The sequence below is a fragment of the Salvelinus fontinalis genome, chromosome 27 (genome assembly GCF_029448725.1).
Source record: "Salvelinus fontinalis isolate EN_2023a chromosome 27, ASM2944872v1, whole genome shotgun sequence".
NCBI classification, from domain to species: Eukaryota; Metazoa; Chordata; class Actinopteri; order Salmoniformes; family Salmonidae; genus Salvelinus; species Salvelinus fontinalis.
In genome coordinates, this window is record NC_074691.1 from 32,534,084 (window position 1) to 32,557,561 (window position 23,478).

General features: G+C 43.6%; 2 protein-coding genes across 2 annotated transcripts in view; one reads left to right on the top strand and one right to left on the bottom strand.

Moving 5' to 3' along the window:
* Positions 1–10,500, bottom strand: part of LOC129825472 (thyrotropin receptor-like) — a 49,486-nt gene extending 38,986 nt beyond the window's left edge. Inside the window, exon 1 of the mRNA XM_055885593.1 lies at positions 9,903–10,500. Within this exon, the coding sequence (XP_055741568.1) occupies positions 9,903–10,096 (194 nt within the window). The 5' untranslated portion in view covers positions 10,097–10,500. The remainder of the gene's footprint in view (positions 1–9,902) is intronic.
* Positions 10,501–12,272: 1,772 nt separating this feature from the next.
* LOC129825474 (centrosomal protein of 128 kDa-like) lies at positions 12,273–18,697 on the top strand. The gene is made up of 3 exons (XM_055885600.1): positions 12,273–12,480; positions 12,602–12,721; positions 18,266–18,697. The coding sequence occupies exons 1-3, from the start codon at positions 12,364–12,366 to the stop codon at positions 18,401–18,403; spliced, it is 375 nt and encodes a 124-aa protein (XP_055741575.1). The 5' UTR covers positions 12,273–12,363; the 3' UTR covers positions 18,404–18,697.
* The last annotated feature ends 4,781 nt before the right edge of the window (positions 18,698–23,478 follow it).

Here is a 23,478-nt window from a genome sequence, read left to right on the forward strand (position 1 = left end):
GCATGCTGCAAATCTTAGAGTTAAAAAGCAGACCCAAGATCACTGAAGACATGGATTCCTCTAGGAGTTGAAAAGCAGACCCAGAATCACTGAGGACATGGATTCGTCTAGGAGTTGAAAAGCAGACCCAGAATCACTGAGGACATGGATTCCTCTAGGAGTTGAAACGCAGACCCAGAATCACTGCAGACATGGATTCCTCTAGGAGTTGAAAAGCAGACCCAGAATCACTGAAGACATGGAATCCTCTAGGAGTTGAAAAGCAGACCCAGAATCACTGAGGACATGGATTCCTCTAGGAGTTGAAAAGCAGACCCAGAATCACTGAGGACATGGATTCATCTAGGAGTTGAAAAGCAGACCCAGAATCACTGAAGACATGGATTCCTCTAGGAGTTGAAAAGCAGACCCAGAATCACTGAGGACATGGATTCCTCTAGGAGTTGAAACGCAGACCCAGAATCACTGAAGACATGGATTCCTCTAGGAGTTGAAAAGCAGGCCCAGAATCACTGAAGACATGGATTCCTCTAGGAGTTGAAACGCAGACCCAGAATCACTGCAGACATGGATTCCTCTAGGAGTTGAAAAGCAGACCCAGAATCACTGAAGACATGGATTCCTCTAGGAGTTGAAAAGCAGACCCAGAATCACTGAGGACATGGATTCCTCTAGGAGTTGAAACGCAGACCCAGAATCACTGCAGACATGGATTCCTCTAGGAGTTGAAAAGCAGACCCAGAATCACTGAAGACATGGATTCCTCTAGGAGTTGAAAAGCAGACCCAGAATCACTGAGGACATGGATTCCTTTAGGAGTTGAAACGCAGACCCAGAATCACTGAGGACATGGATTCCTCTAGGAGTTGAAACGCAGACCCAGAATCACTGAAGACATGGATTCCTCTAGGAGTTGAAAAGCAGACCCAGAATCACTGCAGACATGGATTCCTGTAGGAGTTGAAAAGCAGACCCAGAATCACTGCAGACATGGATTCCTCTATGAGTTAAAAAGGAGACCCAAGATCACTGAAGACATGGATTCCTCTAGGAGTTGAAACGCACACCCAGAATCACTGCAGACATGGATTCCTCTAGGAGTTGAAACGCAGACCCAGAATCACTGAAGACATGGATTCCTCTAGGACAGCGGTGTCAAACTAATTTTGCCCCGGAGGCAGAAATCAATCTTCAACGAGAAAACGTGCTAATAATAGTCCCCTATCAATAGTTTGGGGGATTTTCAATGTTCCCTGACTGTCTCAATCAAATCATAATGTTATTTGTCACATGTGCCGAGTACAACAGATGTAGACCTTTCAGTGAAATGCTTACTTACAAGCCCTTAACCAACAATGCAGTTAAGAAAAATACCTAACAAAGTAAGAATTAAAAGCAACAAATAATCTAGCTTTCATTTCGGTGATTGTTAGCGAACTGGACACAGTCAATAAACGTGATTGTTAGCGAGCTGGACACAGTCAATAAACAGTATGAATGTAGGTACATTATCAGTTGTCACAGTTTGGATTTGGTTTTAGTTATTATATTGAGTTAGCCCCCCCCCCCCCTTCCAGAAAAAGCCATAAAAATGAGAGCTGTAGAGATGGACTGAGACAAAGAGAGGGCAAGTGAGGGTATGAGGCACTCAACAGCCTATCCATTGCTTTCACAATTGTTGGAAATTTGGTATTACACATTAGCTATCGAATCGAACAAAATCCTCAACTTCCAGTGTCGGCCAGGTCAGCTCTAACCCAACATCGATAGGTGGATATATTTCTGGTAACTAGGTTCTCTCTCCATGCAGTGCATTGCTGTCTGGATGAAATAACTCTTTGAAGTGTATGGTGTAAACCCTGTCATAGGAACATGAAGGGAAAACAAAACGGCGGTTCTGAGTGTGTAGGAGTGGACCTGGACCTAACCTCTCAGCCCTGAGCCAAACCAAACAAGGCCCTGCTAACGTACATCTACGCCCTGGGGGCTAGCGGGAACATAACAACGCTTTTAGAATGGTTTATTACTAGAAATCACCACTGGTGATATTGTTATGAATATCAATCCATACGTGTTTTTTTTTGGGGGGGGGGGGGCAATAGTTAATCGTAGTGGAGGTAGTTGAGATAGCTGTTGGACCTAGTATAAAAGTTTCAGCCAATTAAAAAGGGAGAGATCCACTTTAGACTTCTGACTCAGTAAAGGAGCAGCATCCTCCATGGAACTGCTTCACTGTATCTGCTCGGAACACCTGATTTCTCTGCATTGAAGGAACTAAAAGTATTTGGTTTTAAATATACTTAAGTATCAAAAGTAAATGTCATTGCAAAAATGTACTTGAGTATCTATAGTAAAATTAAAAGTATAAATCAGTTCAAATTCCTTATATTAAGCAAACCAGGCTGCACCATTTTCTTGTTTTTTGAATTCAGGGATAGCCAGGGACAACACTCAAACATAATTTACAAAGGAAGTTTTTGTGCTTAGTGAGTCCACCAGATCAGAGGCAGTAGGGATGACCAGGCATGTTGTCTTGATAAGTGTGTGAATTTTCCTGTCCTGCTAAGCATTGGAAATGTAACGAGCACTTTTGGGTGTCAGGGAAAATGTATGGACTAAAAAGTACATTATTTTCTTGAGGAATATACTGAAGTTAAAGTAAAAGTTGTCAGCAATATAAATAGTAAAGTAAAGTACAGATACCCCCAAAAAACTACTTAAGTATTACTTTAAAGTATTTTTAATTTATTAAACACCACTGCTAATACAGAGCTGAGAGCTGGCAGTTAGTCAGGTGATTGGTCAGTGGTAGAGTAGTACGTGGCAGCTCTTTGATGAATTCCAACAGAGGGACACAGAACAGACCTATGTCACCATACACCATCACGCTGTTGGGCCATTACCGCACACACAAACACACACCACTCTGGCACACCCATCTACACATCCACTCACAAAGATACGGTACGCACTACAAGAAATTAAATTGCCATATCTATTGTCCTTATAGACTGAGATGATATGTCACCCTTGTGTATGTAACCAGCAGCACTACAGACAGACAGAGACAGAGAGAGAGAGACAGAGAGAGAGAGACAGAGAGAGAGAGACAGAGAGAGAGAGACAGAGAGAGAGAGACAGAGACAGAGACAGAGACAGAGAGAGAGAGACAGAGACAGAGACAGAGACAGAGACAGAGACAGAGACAGAGACAGAGAAAGACAGACAGAGAAAGACAGAGAGAGAAAGACAGAGAGAGAGAGACAGAGAGAGAGAGACAGAGAGAGACACAGAGAGAGAGAGACAGAGAGAGAGAGACAGAGAGAGAGAGACAGAGAGAGAGAGACAGAGAGAGAGAGACAGAGAGAGAGAGACAGAGAGAGAGACAGAGAGAGACAGAGAGAGAGAGACAGAGAGAGAGAGACAGAGAGAGAGAGACAGAGAGAGAGAGACAGAGAGAGAGAGACAGAGAGAGAGAGACAGAGAGAGAGACAGAGAGAGACAGAGAGAGACAGAGAGAGACAGAGAGAGACAGAGAGAGAGAACAAATCATTCAAATAAAATGTTATTTGTCAAATGCTTGGTAAACAGCAGGTGTAGACTAATAGTGAAATGCCTAATTACAGGCCCTTCCCAACAATACAGAGATAAAGACAATTGAGAAATAATAGAAAAGTAAAAAACATAATAATAATACAAAATGAGTAATGATAACTTGGCTATATACACAGGTTACTAGTACCGACTCGATGTGCAGAGGTACGAGGTAATTGAGGTGCACTGTCTGTCAGAAGTTTTAGAACACCTACTCATTCAAGGATTTTTCTTCATTTATACTATTTTCTATATTGTAGAATTGTCACGTTCGTTATAAGGATCGGATCAAGGCGCAGCGTTGTATGCGTACATTCTTATTTATTTAAAGAATGAACACTGAACAAACTAACAAAATAACAAAACGAAACGTGAAGCTATACAAACGAGTGCTGACAGGCAACTACACATAGACAAGAACCCACGAACACAAAAAGGGAAAATGGCTACCTAAATATAAACCCCAATCAGAGACAACGATAAACAGCTTGCCTCTGATTGGGAACCATATCAGGCCACCATAAACATACACATCACCTAGACCTACAAAACCCTAGACTTACAAAAACTCTATACAATACAAAACCCCTAGACAATACAAAAACTAACGTACCCACCCTCGTCACACCCTGACCTAACCAAAATATAAACAAAACATAGATATCTAAGGTCAGAGCGTGACAAGAATAATAGTGAAGACATCAAAACTATGAAATAACACATATGGAACCATGTAGTAACCAAAAAAAGTGTTAAACAAATCAAAATATATTTTATATTTGACATTCTTCAAAGTGTCACCCTTGATGACAGCTTTGCACACTCTTGGCATTTTCTCAACCAGCTTCATGAGGTAGTCACCTGGAAAGCATTTCAATTAACAGGTGTGCTTTCTTAAAGTTAATTTGTGGAATTGATTTCCTTCTTAATGCATTTGGGCCATTCAGTTGTGTTGTGACAAGGCAGGGGGGATACAGAAGATAGCCCTATTTGGTAAAAGATAAAGTCCATATTATGGCAAGAACAGCTCAAATAAGCAAAGAGAAATGACAGTCCAACATTAATTTAAGACTAAAGGTCAGTCAACACAGAAAATGTCAAGAACTTTGAACGTGCAGTCGCAAAAACCATCGAGTACTATGATGAAACAGGCTCGCATGAGGACCGCTATAGTAATGGAAGACCCAGAGTTACCTGCAGAGGTATAGTTACCAGCCCTTACCAGAAATTGCAGCCCAAATAAATGCTTCACAGAGTTCAAGTAGCAGACACATCTCAATATCAACTGTTCAGAGGAGACTGTGTGAATCAGGCCTTCATGGTCGAATTGCTGCAAAAACCCTTGAATGAGTAGGTGTTTTAAAACTTTTGACCGGTAGTGTAGATACGTAAAAAAAACTAGGAATAGAGTGATAGATAGTAAACACTAGCAGCAGCGTATGTGATGAGTCAAAAATAGTTAGTTCAAAAAGGGTCAATGCAGAGAGTTAAATAATTAACCAAATAGCTACCCAGACTAACTATTGAGAAGTGTTATGGCTTCTGGGTGGAAGCAGGTCCGGGTCCTGTATATCCAGACTTGCCTTGCGCTAGCAGAGAGAAGAGTCTATGACTTGGGTAGCTGAAGTCTTTGACAATTTTTAGGGCCTTTCTCTGAGGTCCTGGATGGCAGGGAGCTCGGCTCCGGTGATGTACTGGGTCGTATGCACTACCCTCTGTAGCGCCTTGCGGTCGGATGCCGAGCAGTTCCCATACCAGGCGGTGATGCAACCAGTCAGGATGCTCTTAATGGTGCATCTGTAGAACCTTTTGAGGATGTGAGGACCCGTGCTGAATCTTTTCAGCCTTCTGAGGGGGAAGAGGTGTTGTCGTGCCTTCTTCACGACTGTGTCAGTATGTTTAGACCACGATAGATTCTTAGTGATGTGGACACAGAGGAAGTTGAAGCTCTCGACCCGCTCTACTACAGCCCTGTCGATGTAGATGGGGGTGTACTCAGCCTTCCGTTTCCTGTATTCTACGATCAGCTCCTTTGCCCACACAGTCGTGGGTGAACAGGGAGTACAGTAGGGGACTAAACACGCACCCCTGAGGGGCACCGTGTTGAGAGTCAACTTGTCGGATGTGTTGTTGCCTACCCTCACCACCTGGGGGCTGCCCGTCAGGAAGTCCAGCTGCAGAGGGTGTTCAGTCCCAGGGTCCTTAGCTTAGTGATGAGCTTTGAGGGCACTATTGTGTTGAATGCTGAGCAGTAGCCAATGAACAGCATTCTCACATAGGTATTCCTCTTCTCCAGATAGGAAAGGGTAGTGTAGAGTACAATAGTGATTGCGCCAACTGTGGATCTGTTGGGGCGGTATGCAAATTGGAGTGGGTCTAGGGTTTCTGGAATAATGGTGTTGATGTGAGGCATGACCGGCCCTTCAAAGATATAGATGTGAGTGTCATTTAGAAAGGTTACCTTGGACTTCTTGGGCACAGGGACTATGGTAGTCTGCTTGTGAAACACACACACACACACACACACACACACACACACACACACACACACACACACACACACACACACACACACACACACACACACACACACACACACACACACAGAGATATCTAGCCACTGTGTTAACACAAAGAGACAGGGACCTTGGCCCTAGGCTCAGGTCAGCTGTGTTCAGCTCCACTGTTGTTCCCCAGTCAGTACAGTACAACACCTTCACACCTCAACTATCAGAACATCCCTAAAATACAGGATGCCAGATGGCTATTTCGAGCTGGGTTGTTTTGGACTTGAGATATTTTTCCTTTTCTTTTGTTTCCTGGTGGGCGCTGGGCAAACTATTTAAGGATGAAGAATGCGGTGGCATCGCGGATGCGTCTGGGCAGATGAATTGGGGCACTGATTGGGGACTAATTCCATGTGATGGGTGTCCTGGGAGAAGAGACGGTAGATGAGGGAGGGGGGAGGTCCGGTTGTAGGGTGGGTAATGGAATGTTCCCAGTAGGTTGAACAAACAGAAGGAGATCGTGCATTATCACACGTGTTAAACCTCTACAAACGGAGGAGGGCTGTAGACCCACCATGCCCTCTCTGAAGCCTACCCGTGCCCATACACAGATGCCCCAGTCCCTATTGGCCAAGAGAGTACAGAATGCAGCAGCAATTTATGATGAATTTAACCTGATCACGTGACATCATTTTCTATTTTTTTCCCATTATAACCAGGAAACCATCTGGGTCCTATTGTGGATGTCTTGAAACATCGATCACTCTCAGAACCTGATGGCAGTCTCTCCATCATGTTGGGGCTGCAGGTAGCCTAGTGGTTAGAGCATTGGGCCATTACCTGAAATGTTTCTAGATTGAATCCCTGTCACGACTTCGACCGAGGCAGGCTCTCCTTCCCGTTCGGGTGGCGTTCGGCGGTCATCGTCACCAGCCTATTAGCTGCCACTGATCCTTTTCTCCCCCTCCCTATGTGTTTATTGGGAGCACCTGTTTTGTATGAGGGGTAATTAGTTGGGCTTATTTAATCAGCCGGCATTCATGTTTCTTTGTGCGGGATTGTTTGCGTGTAAGTAGTGGTGTGCTACATGTTTCTGGACTGAGTTCTTTTACCCCGTGTCTGGGGTTGGTTATATTGTACACCCAGTGTGTTAATAGGGTGGACTAGATGGTCCGTGTTCATTAAAGAACATTTTGGATTTGGCACCTGCTGTTTGCTGCGTGTTGACTCCACACTCTGACACCCAGGCCTTACAATCCCTGAGCCGACAAGGTGAAAATCTATCGTTCTGCCCTTGAACAAGGCAGTTAACCCACTGTTCCTAGGCCGTCATTGTAAATAAGAATTTGTTCTTAACTGATTTGCATAGTTAAATAAAGGTTAAATAAAAAATAAATCACAAGAAATCCCATTCCCCCTTAATTCTCAGGGTCCTTTGTTGGCAACTCTGACATCATCGGACATCATGTGTACTTACATACACCTCATGTTGCCATGTAATGGAGCATACTGAAATAGGTCCTTCCCAATCGAAAAAACTATGTCGATTTCTATTTCTGTAAGCCTACCAGAGTCCTACTACTCAGTGTTGTGACATCTGCTGCTTGTGAGTGAATCTCCAGACAATGGTACTTTTACAGTCTACTAATAATATTTTTTACAACTTTTACTTCACTACATTCCTAATGAAAATAATGTACTTTTTACTGCATACATTTTCCCTGACACCCAAAAGTACTCATTCAATTTTGAATGCTTAGCAGGACAGAAATGGTCCAATTCACTCACTTATCAAGAGAACATCCTTGGTCATCCCTACTGCCTCTGATCTAAACACACATGCTTGGTTTGTAAATGATGTCTGAGTGTTGGAGTGTGCCCCTGACTATGCGTAAATGAAAAAAACAAGAAAATCGTGTTTTCTGGTTTGCTTAATATAAGGAATTTGAAAATATTTTTGACTTTTACTAAAGTAGTGTTTTACTGGGTAACTTGAACTTTTAGTTGAGTCATTTTCTATTAAGGTATCTTTACTTTTACTCAAATATGACAATTGGACACTCTTGCTGTTTGCCCTTTGGTTCTCACCTGGGTCAGGACCAGGGTTGTGTCTGAGATGCACCCTGTTCCTGATATAAGTCTAGTCCACTACTTTTGGCAGAAATCCATACGGTCAACAGTAACACACTATAGGAAATAGGGTGCCATTTAAAAACGGGGCCCAGAGCCAGAGATCTCCAAATCCTGACTCTTTACCCAGAAATCTCCAAATCCTGACTCTTTACCCAGAAATCTCCAAATCCTGACTCTTTACCCAGAAATCTCCAAATCCTGACTCTTTACCCAGAAATCTCCAAATCCTGACTCTTTACCCAGAAATCTCCAAATCCTGACTCTTTACCCAGAAATCTCCAAATCCTGACTCTTTACCCAGAAATCTCCAAATCCTGACTCTTTACCCAGAAATCTCCAAATCCTGACTCTTTACCCAGAAATCTCCAAATCCTGACTCTTTACCCAGAGATCTCCAAATCCTGACTCTTTACCCAGAGATCTCCAAATCCTGACTCTTTACCCAGAGATCTCCAAATCCTGACTCTTTACCCAGAGATCTCCAAATCCTGACTCTTTACCCAGAGATCTCCAAATCCTGACTCTTTACCCAGAGATCTCCAAATCCTGACTCTTTACCCAGAGATCTCCAAATCCTGACTCTTTACTCAGAGATCTCCAAATCCTGACTCTTTACCCAGAGATCTCCAAATCCTGACTCTTTACCCAGAGATCTCCAAATCCTGACTCTTTACCCAGAGATCTCCAAATCCTGACTCTTTACCCAGAGATCTCCAAATCCTGACTCTTTACCCAGAGATCTCCAAATCCTGACTCTTTACCCAGAGATCTCCAAATCCTGACTCTTTACCCAGAGATCTCCAAATCCTGACTCTTTACCCAGAGATCTCCAAATCCTGACTCTTTACCCAGAGATCTCCAAATCCTGACTCTTTACCCAGAGATCTCCAAATCCTGACTCTTTACACAGAGAGCCAAGCCCCTCTCTCTCTCTCTCTCTCTCTCTCTCTCTCTCTCTCTCTCTCTCTCTCTCTCTCTCTCTCTCTCTCTCTCTCTCTCTCTCTCTCTCTCTCTCTCTCTCTCTCTCTCTCTCTCTCTCTCTCTCTCTCTCTCTCTCTCTCTCAGCATTTAGGAGATGTTTGCTCTGATGACAAACAATACCATTTTATAATGCTTATTCAGAGAAACTGATTTGTGCACTTGCAATATTTAGCCTAACATTGTTAATTAACAATGTCTTAGTTTGTCTATATGCATTTGTAGAATTTGTTTGAGTAAAGAACATAAAAAAAGAGATAACTTTATAATTTTTCTTCAATGGATGCCTCTGTTTCAAAACGTTTTACACTGTAATTTTCATAGCCTTTCCTGTTCTCATCATCATGTATGTAGGCATATTTACATTTTAGTCATTTAGCAGAGCATCTGCGTACATTTTCATAATGTTCCATCAAAACCCACACACTCAAAGCTCCAAGAACCAAGACTGTTTGATGAACAGGCAGAAAAGAGGCCCTTGGCTCACTCAGACAAGATTCGTTACAGGATCAACTCATTACAGATAAATGTTTCAAGGAGTTTTCTTTGCATCACCCATAGCCTACAAGAGCCATCACAATCGACTAAAATAATTCCTATAGAAAGAAAAAATCATCATACGCACGCACACACACACACACATTAATCAATCCATACAACAAAGAGACATTAAAGTAAACAGATACTTACAGTGTATCTGTGCTTGCAGGAAATGTGGGAATGACATCAATGTCAAAGCAGGAGATCGTGTAGATCTTCCGTTCTGAGCAATCACAAACAGTGGGGCAGGAGTCGAAGTCGACCAAGGTTTCGATCGGTAACGTGACGAGGGTAAACAGCACACATGTTATCACCTGCAAGCTGTGTCGGTCGTTTTCAGTCATCTCTTCTAAAAAAAAGTATCCCCAATGATGCGCCTATTGATAACTCTGAGATTCTGACGGCTTCCTTCTCACCGGACGCCCGTGGCAAATTGAAGTTGAAACCCGCTACTTTGTTAATGTCATAAACTTGAGCACATGAACTCGTCCTAGCGCAGTTATACTGACGGTTTGAGAGCGCGGTGAGAGGAGATGCTTGGGGATACTCTGCGGGGTGGAGGTGGTCTTGCTTCAGGAGTACAGTTTCCCGGTGGACTTCTGAGGCACTCTTGTGTCAGGCAGGAGAATTAAAGATTTTTAACTCGTTTATGGGAATGTATCCTAAAATCCAACTTCCTAACATCATAAAGCTAAATAAAAACATAACGTTAAAATCATTAATCGATGTAAAATGTAGGCTTAACAGTGAATTGTGTTGCTAATCAGTATTATTATTCAATTAAACTAGTATATTTTCAAGTTATAATCATTTTTTAGGCTATAGATACCAGCCCTAATACCCTACATATAGTAAACTAAGTCAAAATTGTATTTCATATATTCTGTATTATCAGTAACCCCATAGACAGTTTGGCTGTAATCCAGGGGTGTCAAACTCATTCCATGGAGGGCCTCTGCAGGTTTTTTCCTTTCAATTAAGCCCTAGAAAACAAGGTGTGGGGAGGTCCTTACTAATTAGTGACCTTAATTCATCAATAAAGTGCAAAGGAAGAGCGAAAAACCCGCAGACACTCTGCCCTCTGTGGAATGAGTTTGACACCTGCGCTCTAATCGAAAGAGTAGTCCCAGTGGCGCAAAATACATGTCCCCGAAGGAAGTTTTGGAAAATGTAGTGCTCAAGCATTTTATTCACAAATAATTCCATCACTGCGGTGAGTTTAAAAACTACAACTCCCAACGTCATTAACACGGCGGTAATTTATTTTCCTGTTCTTGGCGGCCAGTTCAAGTTGACATACCAGAGAGGAATTGTTTGAGCATAGAACATAAAAAAAGAGATAACTGCATAATTCTTCTTCAATGCATGCCTCTGTTTCGAGCTAAAATCAAGATCACGGTCATGGGGACGGGATGCAAACCTCAAACTGTGAGCACAGGTCCTGATGCTGCAGGGATCTCAGCGAAAATTAACCCGCTGGGAAGCACTACAGGTAGGCTAGTATTCTCTTCCCAGAGGGGTATACTACAAAGCAGAATCAATGAGTTAGCCAGCTATCTTTGAGAAAAAAAAGAACAAATAACTGGAGATGTTCTGGTTCATTAAGAAAAGCTAAACTTAGATATGTGTTTTTGGTTGTTGAGTCAATTAGACCCATTTCTAGCTCATCTTCCCTCTCCGTCGCTCTCCCCCTCGGCTAAGAGGAGAATCTGGAGGAGGCAGAGGCTGCGTAGGTCCTCAGGAGCCCGTAGGATGTCGCCTCCACCCTGCACACCAGCGACCTGGAGGCTGGCTATGGATCAGGTGAGAACAACCATGTCTGTCCTATACAATGTATAATGTCTATGAAGCTTTATACAACAGGTGGGTCTAATCCTGAATGTTGATTGGTTAAAAGCGCACTCCTGCTGGTCTTGTCTATTCCACAAGTTACCACCGGCTAAATCTATGATGTTAAAATGCCTATTTACTCTGTTCCATCTGACTACACAATCCACTGTCTCATCAGTCCAGGCAGGGAAGTTAGAAACTTGATCTCCACTATAAAAAGCATCTAGTCAGTTGTCCAACACTATAAGCAACTGTACCCGTACACCTTGCTCCTCTGTCAGATGGTCAAGAGATGGTGGTGTGCTACAGTTATAAAACAGTTACATAGTTTATTACATATCTGTGTAGGTTTGTGTAGAGGGCCAGCGCTTCGACCCCACGTCTCTCCTGAAGGTCTGTGGGAGCTCTGAGTCTGCTGGAGGAGATAGGAGGAGGGCCAGATCGGCTACAGTCCGCTTCAGAGACCCCAGTCTGCCAGACGAGGATGTAAGACCTGTCAAAGCTATGCTATCTCTAAAATGTTCAACAATTGCAGTGCAGTTAAAGACTATAACCAGTAGAGGGCCCTTTGGGTCCATTTTCACAGTTTAAAACAGTTATGCCTGTGTTATAACAGCGTTAGTCAGTCCTTGTTGATGTTTCAAGTAGTGATTGTACTCCCTGTGCCCCTCACCTCCTTCTCAGGTCCACGTCCTGCACCAGTCATTCAGAGACCTGCGCAGTGACCAGCTGAGACTGGGAGATAACATGGACAGAGAGTCTACCTGTTCCTCCTGAGGATATGTGCAAATATGTTGTGTGTGTATTCATTCATTCATTCATTTCTATTTTTCTCTTTCTAAGGTCTGAGTCATGGAGAATCACTCAAAGCACCTGTCGACTTCAGAGACAGGACTCAGTGAGTTATTTACATCAGTTTAAATACTTTACTTCCACATTCCAGTTCTAACCTTAGCTGCTGTACTCTGAAGATGAAAGCTTTGTGCTGTAACCTACAGTGACTTTCTCCGCCCCCCCAGGTGTCGCCTCATGTGGAGAAGTGTCTGCAGGAGATTGAGAGGGAGATGAGTTCGGAGCGACAGAGCATGTCAGCGAGACGACCAGAACAGTGTGGGAACATGTCTGACAAACTGCAGGAGGTGACACTACTCCCAGTCCCATCCCTCTCTCTTTGGTTGATACATGCCCACACACACCCCACCTCTTCTACCCTTCTTTAACGTAACCTTCATCGTAGTTACCCCACCTCTTCTACCCTTCTTTAACGTAACCTTCATCGTAGTTGTCACCCTCACACCACCTCCACCTACTCGCTAGCTAATACATACCCACACACAGTAAACTTCTGCTAACTTTCCCTGACATAACCCTCATTCATCCCACATCGCACCGGCCCACCAACTCCACCTCCACCATTCTGCAATAATCACCCCATCTCACCCTCTTATCCAGTGGTGTGTGGTACTTAAGTAAAAATCATATAAAGCACCACTTGAAGCGTTTTTGGGGGATATCTGTACTTTACTTTATTTTTGCCTATTTTTACTTTACTACCATCCTAAAGACAATAATGTACTTTTTACTCCATACATTTTCCCTGACACCCAAAAGTACTCATTACATTTTGACAGGAAAATGGTCCAATTCACACACTTATCAAGAGAACATCCCTGGTCATCCCTACTGCCTCTGATCTGGCAGACTCATTAAACACAAAGGCTTGGTTTGTAAATTATGTCTGAGTGTTGGAGTGTGCCCCTGGCTATCTGTCAACAAAAAATACAAGAAAATTGTGCCGTCTGGTTTGCTTTATATAAGGATTTTGAAATTATTTATACTTTTACTTTTACTTTTGATACTTAAGTACATTTTAGCAATTCCATTTACTTTTGATACTTAAATATATTTAAAACCAAATACTTTTAGACTTTTACTCAAGTACTCACTGGGTGACTTTCACTTTTACTTGAGTCATTTTCTATTAAGGCATCTTTACTTTTACTCCAGTTTGACAATTAAGTACTTTTTCCACCACTGCTCTTATCATTAACACAAACCATGTTAACTGTTCTCACATCAACTCATCTCACTTGCAATTATCCATGTCATGATTTAATTATTTTGTTCTTTAGGACCAGTTCAGAAAGCTACCACCGGGGAGCAGCGTTTAGCTGAGGTTCAACTCTAGCCATCCCCTCCTGTCTCCTCTCCACAGAGAGAAGCAGTGACACGAGAGGTGTTTTTAAGTCATTTGTATCTTTATCCACTGTGCAGGGAGCTTCTTCTTCTATTGAGAATCCAGGCTGCCCTCGGGGCTATGGGAAATAATGTCATTTGTTCCCAAATTAAGGCAAAATAATAAAGGGAGAGGAAATGATCTATTTTACTACTGAAGGGAGAGGTCCTGGTTAGTTTGATTCTGAGGCTACAATCCAGTGGGTCTACTCTACTCAGAGTGATGATAGGAATGGATGGAAATGATGGACGGTGTCTTACAGGCCGGTAATACATCACTAAGCCTTCACAGGACAGACCAGTAACAGGCATGTGTGGGATTGGATGCTAAGCCCTATTAGAAACCCACAGATCTATTTGAGAGGAGATGGAATAGAACCTTTATTTAACTAGGCAAGTCAGTTAAGAACAAATTCTTAGTTACAATGACGGCCTACCAGGGAACAGTGGGTTAACTGCCGTGTTCACGGGCAGAACGACAGATTTTTACATTATCAGCTTGGGGAACCGATCCAGCAACCTCTTGGTTACTGGTCCAATGCTCTAACCACTAGGCTACTTGCCGCTCAAAACTGTAACACCATTAGTCATATTCTCCTCCTGTGTTCGCTTATCCACTAACCTAAAGACTCATGTAGTTTGAATGTGGTACATACTACATGTAGAGTGCTGCAGGCTGGGGTGTGTGTATGTATCATTCATTACTCTGTTTGTGTGTGTCTTTGTGTGCTCCCTGATGAGACAGGATGCTCAGGCCCTGGAAACTGAGGAGGCCCTCAAGAACAAACTGCTGAGATCAGAGATTGAGAAGATTAATGTGTGTGTGTGTGTGTGTGTGTGTGTGTGTGTGTGTGTGTGTGTGTGTGTGTGTGTGTGTGTGTGTGTGTGTGTGTGTGTGTGTGTGTGTGTGTGTGTGTGTGTGTGTGTGTGTGTGTGTGTGTGTGTGTGTGTGTGTGTGTGCGTGTGTGTATTTGCAAATGCAGAGCTCTACAGTGACATGTTTTACAATGAGCTCCTAAATTGAAAAATCTAAGAGCACACAAATGAATTTAGAACCAGATTGAAAAATCTAAGAGCACACAAATTAATTTAGAACCAGATTGAAAAATCTAAGAGCACACAAATCAATTTAGAACCAGATTGAAAAATCTAAGAGCACACAAATGAATTTAGAACCAGATTGAAAAATCTAAGAGCACACAAATGAATTTAGAACCAGATTGAAAAATCTAAGAGCACACAAATGAATTTAGAACCAAATTGAAAATTCTAAGAGCACACAAATTAATTTAGAACCAGATTGAAAAATCTAAGAGCACACAAATTAATTTAGAACCAGATTGAAAAATCTAAGAGCACACAAATTAATTTAGAACCAGATTGAAAAATCTAAGAGCACACAAATCAATTTAGAACCAAATTGAAACATCTGAGGTAGTAAAGCAACAATCTGCTGTTGAAATTGACAAGAAAGCATCATCGTCGCCACTGTTTCAGTAAAAAGCGGAGGGATGGGGCTTGAGAAATGTAGCCAAACTCAAATTCAGAGACAGAGCTATGGATGCAGGGACTGACCATCATGATATGAAAGTTATAGTTTTAGCCATGTTTTGAGGCTATACAGTGTTTGTTTACATTTATTTTGTTTACAAAAATTGGAAATACAATCTTTTATATATTTGCTTCTGATGGGGTACTAAGTCCATGGGACATTTATAAGTTATACTCTTCAGGAATCAATGTGTTTATATTATTCATTTATAAGTCAAAAAATGTATGTAGTAATTATAGATTTCTCCTTTTAATAATAATAATTGCACCAATTACAAAATATTAGGAGCACCAGAAAAAAATATTTGGCCCTATATGAATCCTAGCTACTTTGGAGCTCATGTCCTGAAGAGGCTCTCCTTTCTCCTTTCTTTCTGTTTGGATACTACTGAGGCTGCGGGACAGCGAATGAATTACAATCATTATTACCTTGGTGATTATTATTTCATTTTTTTAGGGGCACTTGTGCTCCCAAATTGTAATTCCAGGTAGCACAGCAACATATTTAGATGCATATGTCCCCAAAATGGTAGCACTGTAGAGCCCTGGAACGCTTTGAAGTGTGTGCATGTGAATTCTACCTTAGTTATGTATTCTGTATTCAACTTCCTTCCTCTTCAAAGCCAAAGGCTTTCTTACCAGACACCACACAAGAGCTGAGGTACTTTCTTCCTGGTTTTATCAGTAAAGGGATCTCATGAATGTGCCTTCTAGGCAGAGTTGCAAAGAAAATGACATATCTCAGACTGGCCAATAAAAATTAAATATTTAGATGGGCAAAAGAACACAGACACTGGACAGAGGAACTCTGCCTAGAAGGCCAGCATCCCGGAGTCGCCTCTTCACTGTCGACTTTGATATTGGTGTTTTGCTGGTAATATTTAATGAAGCTGTCAGTTGAGGACTTGTGAGACGTCTGTTTCTCAAACTAGACATTCCAATGTACTTGTCCTCTTGCTCAGTTGTGCACCGTGGCCTCCCACTCCTCTTACTATTCTGGTTAGAGCCAGTTTGCGCTGTTCTGTGAGGGGAGTAGTACACAGCGTTGTACGAGATCTTCAGTTTCTTGGCAATTTCTCGCATGGAATAGCCTTAATTTCTCAGAACAAGAATATACTGACGAGTTTCAGAAGAAAGTTCTTTGTTTCAGGCCATTTTGAGCCTGTAATCGAACCCACAAATGCTGATGCTCTAGATACTCAACTAGTCTAAAGAAGGCTAGTTTTATTGCTGCTTTAATCAGCACAAAAGATTTTAGCTGTGCTAACATAATTGCAAAAGGGTTTTCTAATGATCAATTAGCCTGATCAATTATAAACTTGGATTAGCTAACACAAGATGCCATTGGAACACAGGAGTGATGGTTGCTGATAATGGGCCTCTGTACGCCTATGTAGATATTCCATAAATAAATCTGCCATTTCCAGCTACAATAGTCATTTACAACATTAACAATGTTCAATTTGATGATCATTTGATTTATTTTAATGGACAACATTTTTTATTTTCTTTAAAAAACAAGGACATTTCTAAGTGACCCCAAACTTTTGAACAGTTGTGTGTATATATATCGGAAAGCATTCAGACCCCTTGACTTTTTCCACATTTTGTTACGTTACAGCCTTATTGTAAAATTGATTAAATTAAAAAAATGTCATCATCAATCGACACACAATACTCCATTTGATGGAAAGATGAACGGAACAAAGTACTGAGAGATATTTGATGAAAACCTGCTCCAGAGTGCTCAGGACTGGGGTGAAGATTCCCCTTCCAACATGACAGTGACCCTAAGCACATAGCCAAGACAACGCAGGAGTGGCTTCGGGACAAGTTTCTGAATGTCCTTGAGTGGCCCAGCCAGAGCCAGGACTTGAACCCGCTCAAACATCTCTGGAGAGACCTGAAAATAGCTGTGCAGCGACGCTCCCCATCCAAGCTGACAGAGCTTGAGAGGATCTGCAGAGAAGAATGGCAGAAACTCCCCAAATACAGGTGTGCCAAGCTTGTAGCATCATACCCAAGAAGACTTGATGTTGTAATCGCTGCCAAAGGTGCTTCAACAAAGTACTGAGTAAATAGTCTGAATACTTATGTAAATGTGATATTTAAGTTACATTTTTTTTTGTAAATTAGTACAAATTTGGGCCTCCCGGGTGACGCAGTGGTCTAAGGCACTGCATTGCAGTGCTAGCTGTGCCACCAGAGACTCTGTTCGAGCCCAGGCTCTGTCGCAGCCGGCCGCAACCGGGAGGTCCATGGGGCGAATCACAATTGGCCTAGCGTCGTCCGAGTTAGGGAGGGTTTGGCCGGTAGGGATATCCTTGTCTCATCGCGCACTAGCGACTCCTGTGGCGGGCCGGGTGCAGTGCGCGCTAACCAAGGGGGCCAGGTGCACGGTGTTTCCTCCGACACATTGGTGCGACTGGCTTCCGGGTTGGACGCGCGCTGTGTTAAGAAGCAGTGCGGCTTGGTTGGGTTGTGTTTCGTAGGACGCATGGCTCTCGACCTTCGTCTCTCCCGAGCCTGTACGGGAGTTGTAGCGATGAGACAAGACAGTAACTACTAACAATTGGATACCACGAAATTGGGGAGAAAAGGGGGGCAAAAATTTCCAAAAAACTGTTCCTGCTTGGTCATTATGGGGTATTTTGTGTAGATTAATGAGGGAAAAAAACTATTTAATTGAATTTTAGAATAAGGCTGGAACCTAACAAAATGTGGAAAAAGTCTAGGGGTCTGAATACTTTACGAATACACTGTAAACTGTTTAAATAAGTTGTAGTGAAATATCTGTGCTCTGATAGTACTTTCACTGATCATCAGTTTCTAAGTTCTCGCTTTCCCTCTCACTCCCCTCCTCTCGCTCCCTCCCCTCACTCCCTCCCCTCCCCCAGGCATTATCATCAGACCTGGCGAGTCGCGAGCAGCAGCAGTTGAGGATGTTGGAGCAGTTGAAGGAGACCCAGGGTCATTCGGAGGCGGAGAGAGCCCATGCCCTGATCAGGGTACTGTGGAGAGGGCCCATGCCCTGATCAGGGTGCTGTGGAGAGGGCCCATGCCCTCATTAGGGTGCTGTGGAGAGGGCCCATGCCCTGATTAGGGTGCTGTGGAGAGGGCCCATGCCCTGATCAGGGTGCTGCGGAAAGGGCCCATGCCCTGATTAGGGTGCTTCGGAGAGGGTCCATGCCCTGCTCAGGGTGCTGCGGAGAGGGCCCATGCCCTGATCAGGGTGCTGTGGAGAGGGCCCATGCCCTGATCAGGGTACTGCGGAGAGGGCTCAGATGGAGGAACTGAGGAGACAGTGGCAGTGAGATGAACTGTGAGAGGTATGTAAAGATACTTGAAAGTATCTATTGTGGGTGACTTGTTGCCGAGTTGAAAAGTGATAAACTGTACTCCTCTCGGTGACTGTTAAAAAGGTTAACAAGTGATTAGCTGTAGTCAGTCATCCAGTCATTATTAGTGTGAAAGTCACCTCCCTGTTGTTTCTGCTAAATGAGTCTGTCACCTCCAAACTCTCTTCCCATCAGCAGCAGCTGACTGACTGACTGACTGACTCACACCTGGCTCTCTGACTATGTGACGTGAATTAATACCCCCAAAGCCTTGTGGAGTCAGTCACTCGTAGGCTAGACAGCATGGGCTTAGAGTGGTATCAGCGAATGCAATGAGAACCAATCTGCCTTAAACAAACCTGGACTATATCCTTAATACTGAGCTGAACTGAGCCCTGGCTTTTTACAATCTATGTTCAATCTGGTGTTTGTCCTCTTCACATACCTTTCTTAATTTTCTCATTCCTCTCTTCATCTCTTCCTCCTCCTCTTCCTCCTCCTCCTTTCTCATCGCCTCCTGCTCTCACTGCCCTCTTCTTCCTCCTCCTTTATTTTTTCCTCCTGCTCTCACTGCCCTCCTCTTCCTCCTCTTTCTCCTCGCCTCCTGCTTTCACTGCCTTCCTCCTCTTTCTCATCGCCTCCTGCTTTCACTGCCCTCCTCCTCTTTCTCCTCGCCTCCTGCTTTCACTGCCCTCCTCCTCTTTCTCCTCGCATTCTGCTCTCATTGCCCTCCTCTTCCTTCTCCTCTTTCTCCTCCCTCTCCTCCCTTCCTGTCCTCCCTCCATCTTCTCCTACTGTTGTCTCCTTCTCCTCTCTCTCCCTCCCCCAGGTGTGTAAGGACATAGAGTTGTCCCAGGCCCAGCTGAAGGACTTCACCCAGCAGGCTGAGGGGTTGTGTAGGGAGCTAGCGGAGTTGCTGGGGCATCTGGCCTAATGCAAGGAAGGAGGTGCACCGTAAAGACGTCGAGCAGTCGGAGACGTGGGCATGCAACCTGGGCCTGAAGCAGGAGGTGAGGGAGGAGGCCCTGGAAGAGGAGGCCCAGGGGCAGTTTGTCCTGCAGGCCTGGCTCAGGGAGTAGAACCAAGGGCAGGAGGAGACTGAGGCCATGGCACGAGGAGGTACTTGCTTATTCTCAATTTATCTTTCCTTGATTCATTGCGCCCATCTCTTCTACAATTTCTAAAATCGCATTGGATGAGAGGATCCAAAGTCCTTTCCCCCTGCGTCTGCGTTTTCCCCCCATTTTCAACAACGGCCTGCGCCCAGCTGACCTCCAGGCTGGCCGTGGAGGAGGCGACCAATAGGGAGCTGCATTGGAGTGGGGCGTAGGACTTCCCTGGGGTAGCAGCTGGAGTGGGAGGTGTACCAGAGAGAGCTGGCCAGTCTCAGAGCCAGGATGAAAGATGACAGGGCCAATAAGGACAGATAGAGACAGGAGACACTACGGCTCTGTATGAAGGAGAGGGATGTGATAGAGGTAGGGGTTAATCTCGTAGTTCATGTATACTGTACTCTCCATTTCTCCTTTTTAGCTTATAATAGCTGTGGATATTTCTGAGAGCTTATGGTCTGGGGTCAATTTTCAGAGCAGAAATTAGGTTTAAGAATCGGATCCTTTTTTTCAATTTTCGCCTGAAATGACATACCCAAATCTAACTGCCTGTAGCTCAGGACCTGAAGCAAGGATATGCATATTCTTGGTACCATTTGAAAGGAAACACTTTGAAGATTGTGGAAATGTGAAATGAATGTAGGAGAATGTAATGCATTAGATCTGGTAAAAGATAATACAAACAAAAAAAATGTTTTGTTCCATCATCATTGAAATGCAAGAGAAAGGCCATAATATAATATTGCAGTTTAGGCGCAATATAGATGTTGGCCACTAGATGGAAGCAGTGTGTGTGCAAAGTTTCAGCTCGATCCAGTGAAGCATGGCAATACTGGACAATATTTTGTATCAAGTCTGCCTAAATGTGCCTAATTGGTCAATTGATACATTTTCAAGTACATTGGGATTGGGGTTGTATGCAGCGCTATTTTTCTTTAACATCTAAGAGTCCATGTCATTAAACTTGGTGGTTCAAAAAAATGTTCCTGAAAAAGTAAAGGTAAGTAACCCAACTGTAAAGTTGTTAATAATTATCTGACATTGGTCCAATGAGGTGGAAGTGGGAATTTTTCAAGGAAAATGTTCAGCTCCCTTTTCCTTTATTGTCATTTCAATTTACTCCTCTACCCATGCAGTCCCAGACCTCAAAGTGCTTTGAGCTAGGGTGAATCTAGGACAGCCCCCCCTCTCTCCTAATGTGGTTAGCTAACCCAGTAGGCTCCTACAGGCTAGAGATGGACAGGGGGGCTCCCTCCAGGCCTGAATATTTAAACACTACTTCTATCTCCCTTCCCTTCAGTGTGACTGGCTTATCAGGTTAAGGCTGCTCAGATAGGGGCTTGGGCACCCTGAATATACACACACACACACACACACACACACACACACACACACACACACACACACACACACACACACACACACACACACACACACACACACACACACACACACACACACACACACACACACACACACACACACACACACACACACACACACACACACACACACACACACACACACACACACACACACACACACACACAGCAAGGCTGAAATCTCCCTTAGTGCAAAGCTGAAATCTCCCTTAGAGTAAAGCTTAAACCTCCCTTAGTGCAAAGCTGAAACCTCCCTTAGAACAAAGCTGAAAGCTACATTAAAACAAAGCTGAAATCCCTTAGAACAAGGCTGAAATCTCCCTTAGAACAATGCTGAAATGTCCCTTAGAACAAGGCTGAAATCTCCCTTAGAACAAGGCTGAAATGTACCTTAGAACAAGGCTGAAATGTACCTTAGAACAAGGCTGAAATGTCCCTTAGAACAAGGCTGAAATGTACATCGAACAAGGCTGAAATGTACCTTAGAACAAGACTTAAATGTCCCTTAGAACAAGGCTGAAATGTCCCTTACAAAAAGGCTGAAATCTTCCTTAGAACACGCCTTGGAAGACAGATTTCCAGACCATAGAGATAAAACAATTCCATCTTCATGTTCTGCTCCAGACGCAGTGGCCCACCTCATCCAATTTAAACACATCTCTCTATTGTCCAATGAGCCTTATTCAAACTCTTCAATCTCTTAGCTGTAAGAGAACTCCTTCCTTTTCTTCTGTTTAAATTGGTTCATGTTCACATCCTAAGTGGTTTAAATGTGAACACATCTCTGTGAATTAATGGACCCCCCTTCAGCCAACATTAGCCTGGGTTATAAAACACTATCTGGACATAGTGTTCTCCCATCCTCCCTCTATGGTATGGCCCTGCATTGTCCTCTACAAGGGGGACAAGGAGCTGGTGAGGGCTCTGCGTGGGAAGCTGGAAAGGATGACAGTGGAACTGAGTGGAGAACAGGAGCAACACTCACACCTCAACAGGAAGTACACACTGCTCAAACAGGAAATGGAAGACATGGTATGTATACATGCATGGACAGCACAGAACACACACGCCCCTTTCCACACGTACCGTACACCCTTATTGGCTGAATACTTTGGAAATATTGGAATTAGGCCAAGACAAATTGTTGTGGACCAGTAAACTGATTGTTTAATGCAATGTTTTGAGTTCACTTTTTCCCGAACGTAGATCAAATCAAATCAAATCGTATTTGTCACATGCGCCAAATACAACAGGTATTTCACCTTACAGTGAAATGCTTACTTACGAGCCCTTAGCCAACAACGCAGTTTTAAGAAAATACCATCAAACAAAAAAATATGAGATAAGAATAACAAATAATTAAAGAGCAGTAGTCAATAACAATAGCGGGGCTATATACAGAGGGTACCGGTACAGAGTCAATGTGGAGACTATATACAGGGGGTACCGGTACAGAGTCAATGTGGAGGCTATATACAGGGGGTACCGGTACAGAGTCAATGTGGAGGCTATATACAGGGGGTACCGGTACAGAGTCAATGTGGAGGCTATATACAGGGGGTACCGGTACAGAGTCAATGTGGAGGCTATATACAGGGGGTACCGGTACAGAGTCAATGTGGAGGCTATATACAGGGGGTACCGGTACAGAGTCAATGTGGAGGCTATATACAGGGGGTACCGGTACAGAGTCAATGTGGAGGCTATATACAGGGGTACCGGTACAGAGTCAATGTGGAGGCTATATACAGGGGGTACCGGTACAGAGTCAATGTGGAGGCTATATACAGGGGGTACCGGTACAGAGTCAATGTGGAGGCTATATACAGGGGGTACCGGTACAGAGTCAATGTGGAGGCTATATACAGGGGGTACCGGTACAGAGTCAATGTGGAGGCTATATACAGGGGGTACCGGTACAGAGTCAATGTGGAGGCTATATATAGGGGGTACCGGTACAGAGTGCCGGGGCACCGGTGTCGAGGTAATTGAGGTAATATGTACATGTAGGAGTTAGGAGTTATTAAAGTGACTATGCAAAGAAAATAACAGAGAGTAGCAGCAGCATAGAAGGGGGGGGGGGGTAATGCAAATAGTCTGGGTAGCCATTTCATTAGCTGTTCAGGAGTCTTATAGTTTGTCGGTAGAAGCTGTTTAGAAGCCTCTTGGACCTAGACTTGGCGCTCTGGTACCGCTTGCCGTGCGGTAGCAGAGAGAACAGTCTATGACTAGGGTGGCTGGAGTCTTTGACAATTTTTAGGGCCTTTCTCTGACACCA

Coding starts and splice junctions, on each gene's coding strand:
- LOC129825474 (XM_055885600.1), top strand. CDS start 12,364: ATGTGCAAATATGTTGTGTGTGTATTCATTCATTCATTCATTTCTATT. Junction 12,481..12,601: donor GACTTCAGAGACAGGACTCA/GTGAGTTATTTA, acceptor CCGCCCCCCCAG/GTGTCGCCTCATGTGGAGAA. Junction 12,722..18,265: donor TGTCTGACAAACTGCAGGAG/GTGACACTACTC, acceptor CCCCTCCCCCAG/GCATTATCATCAGACCTGGC.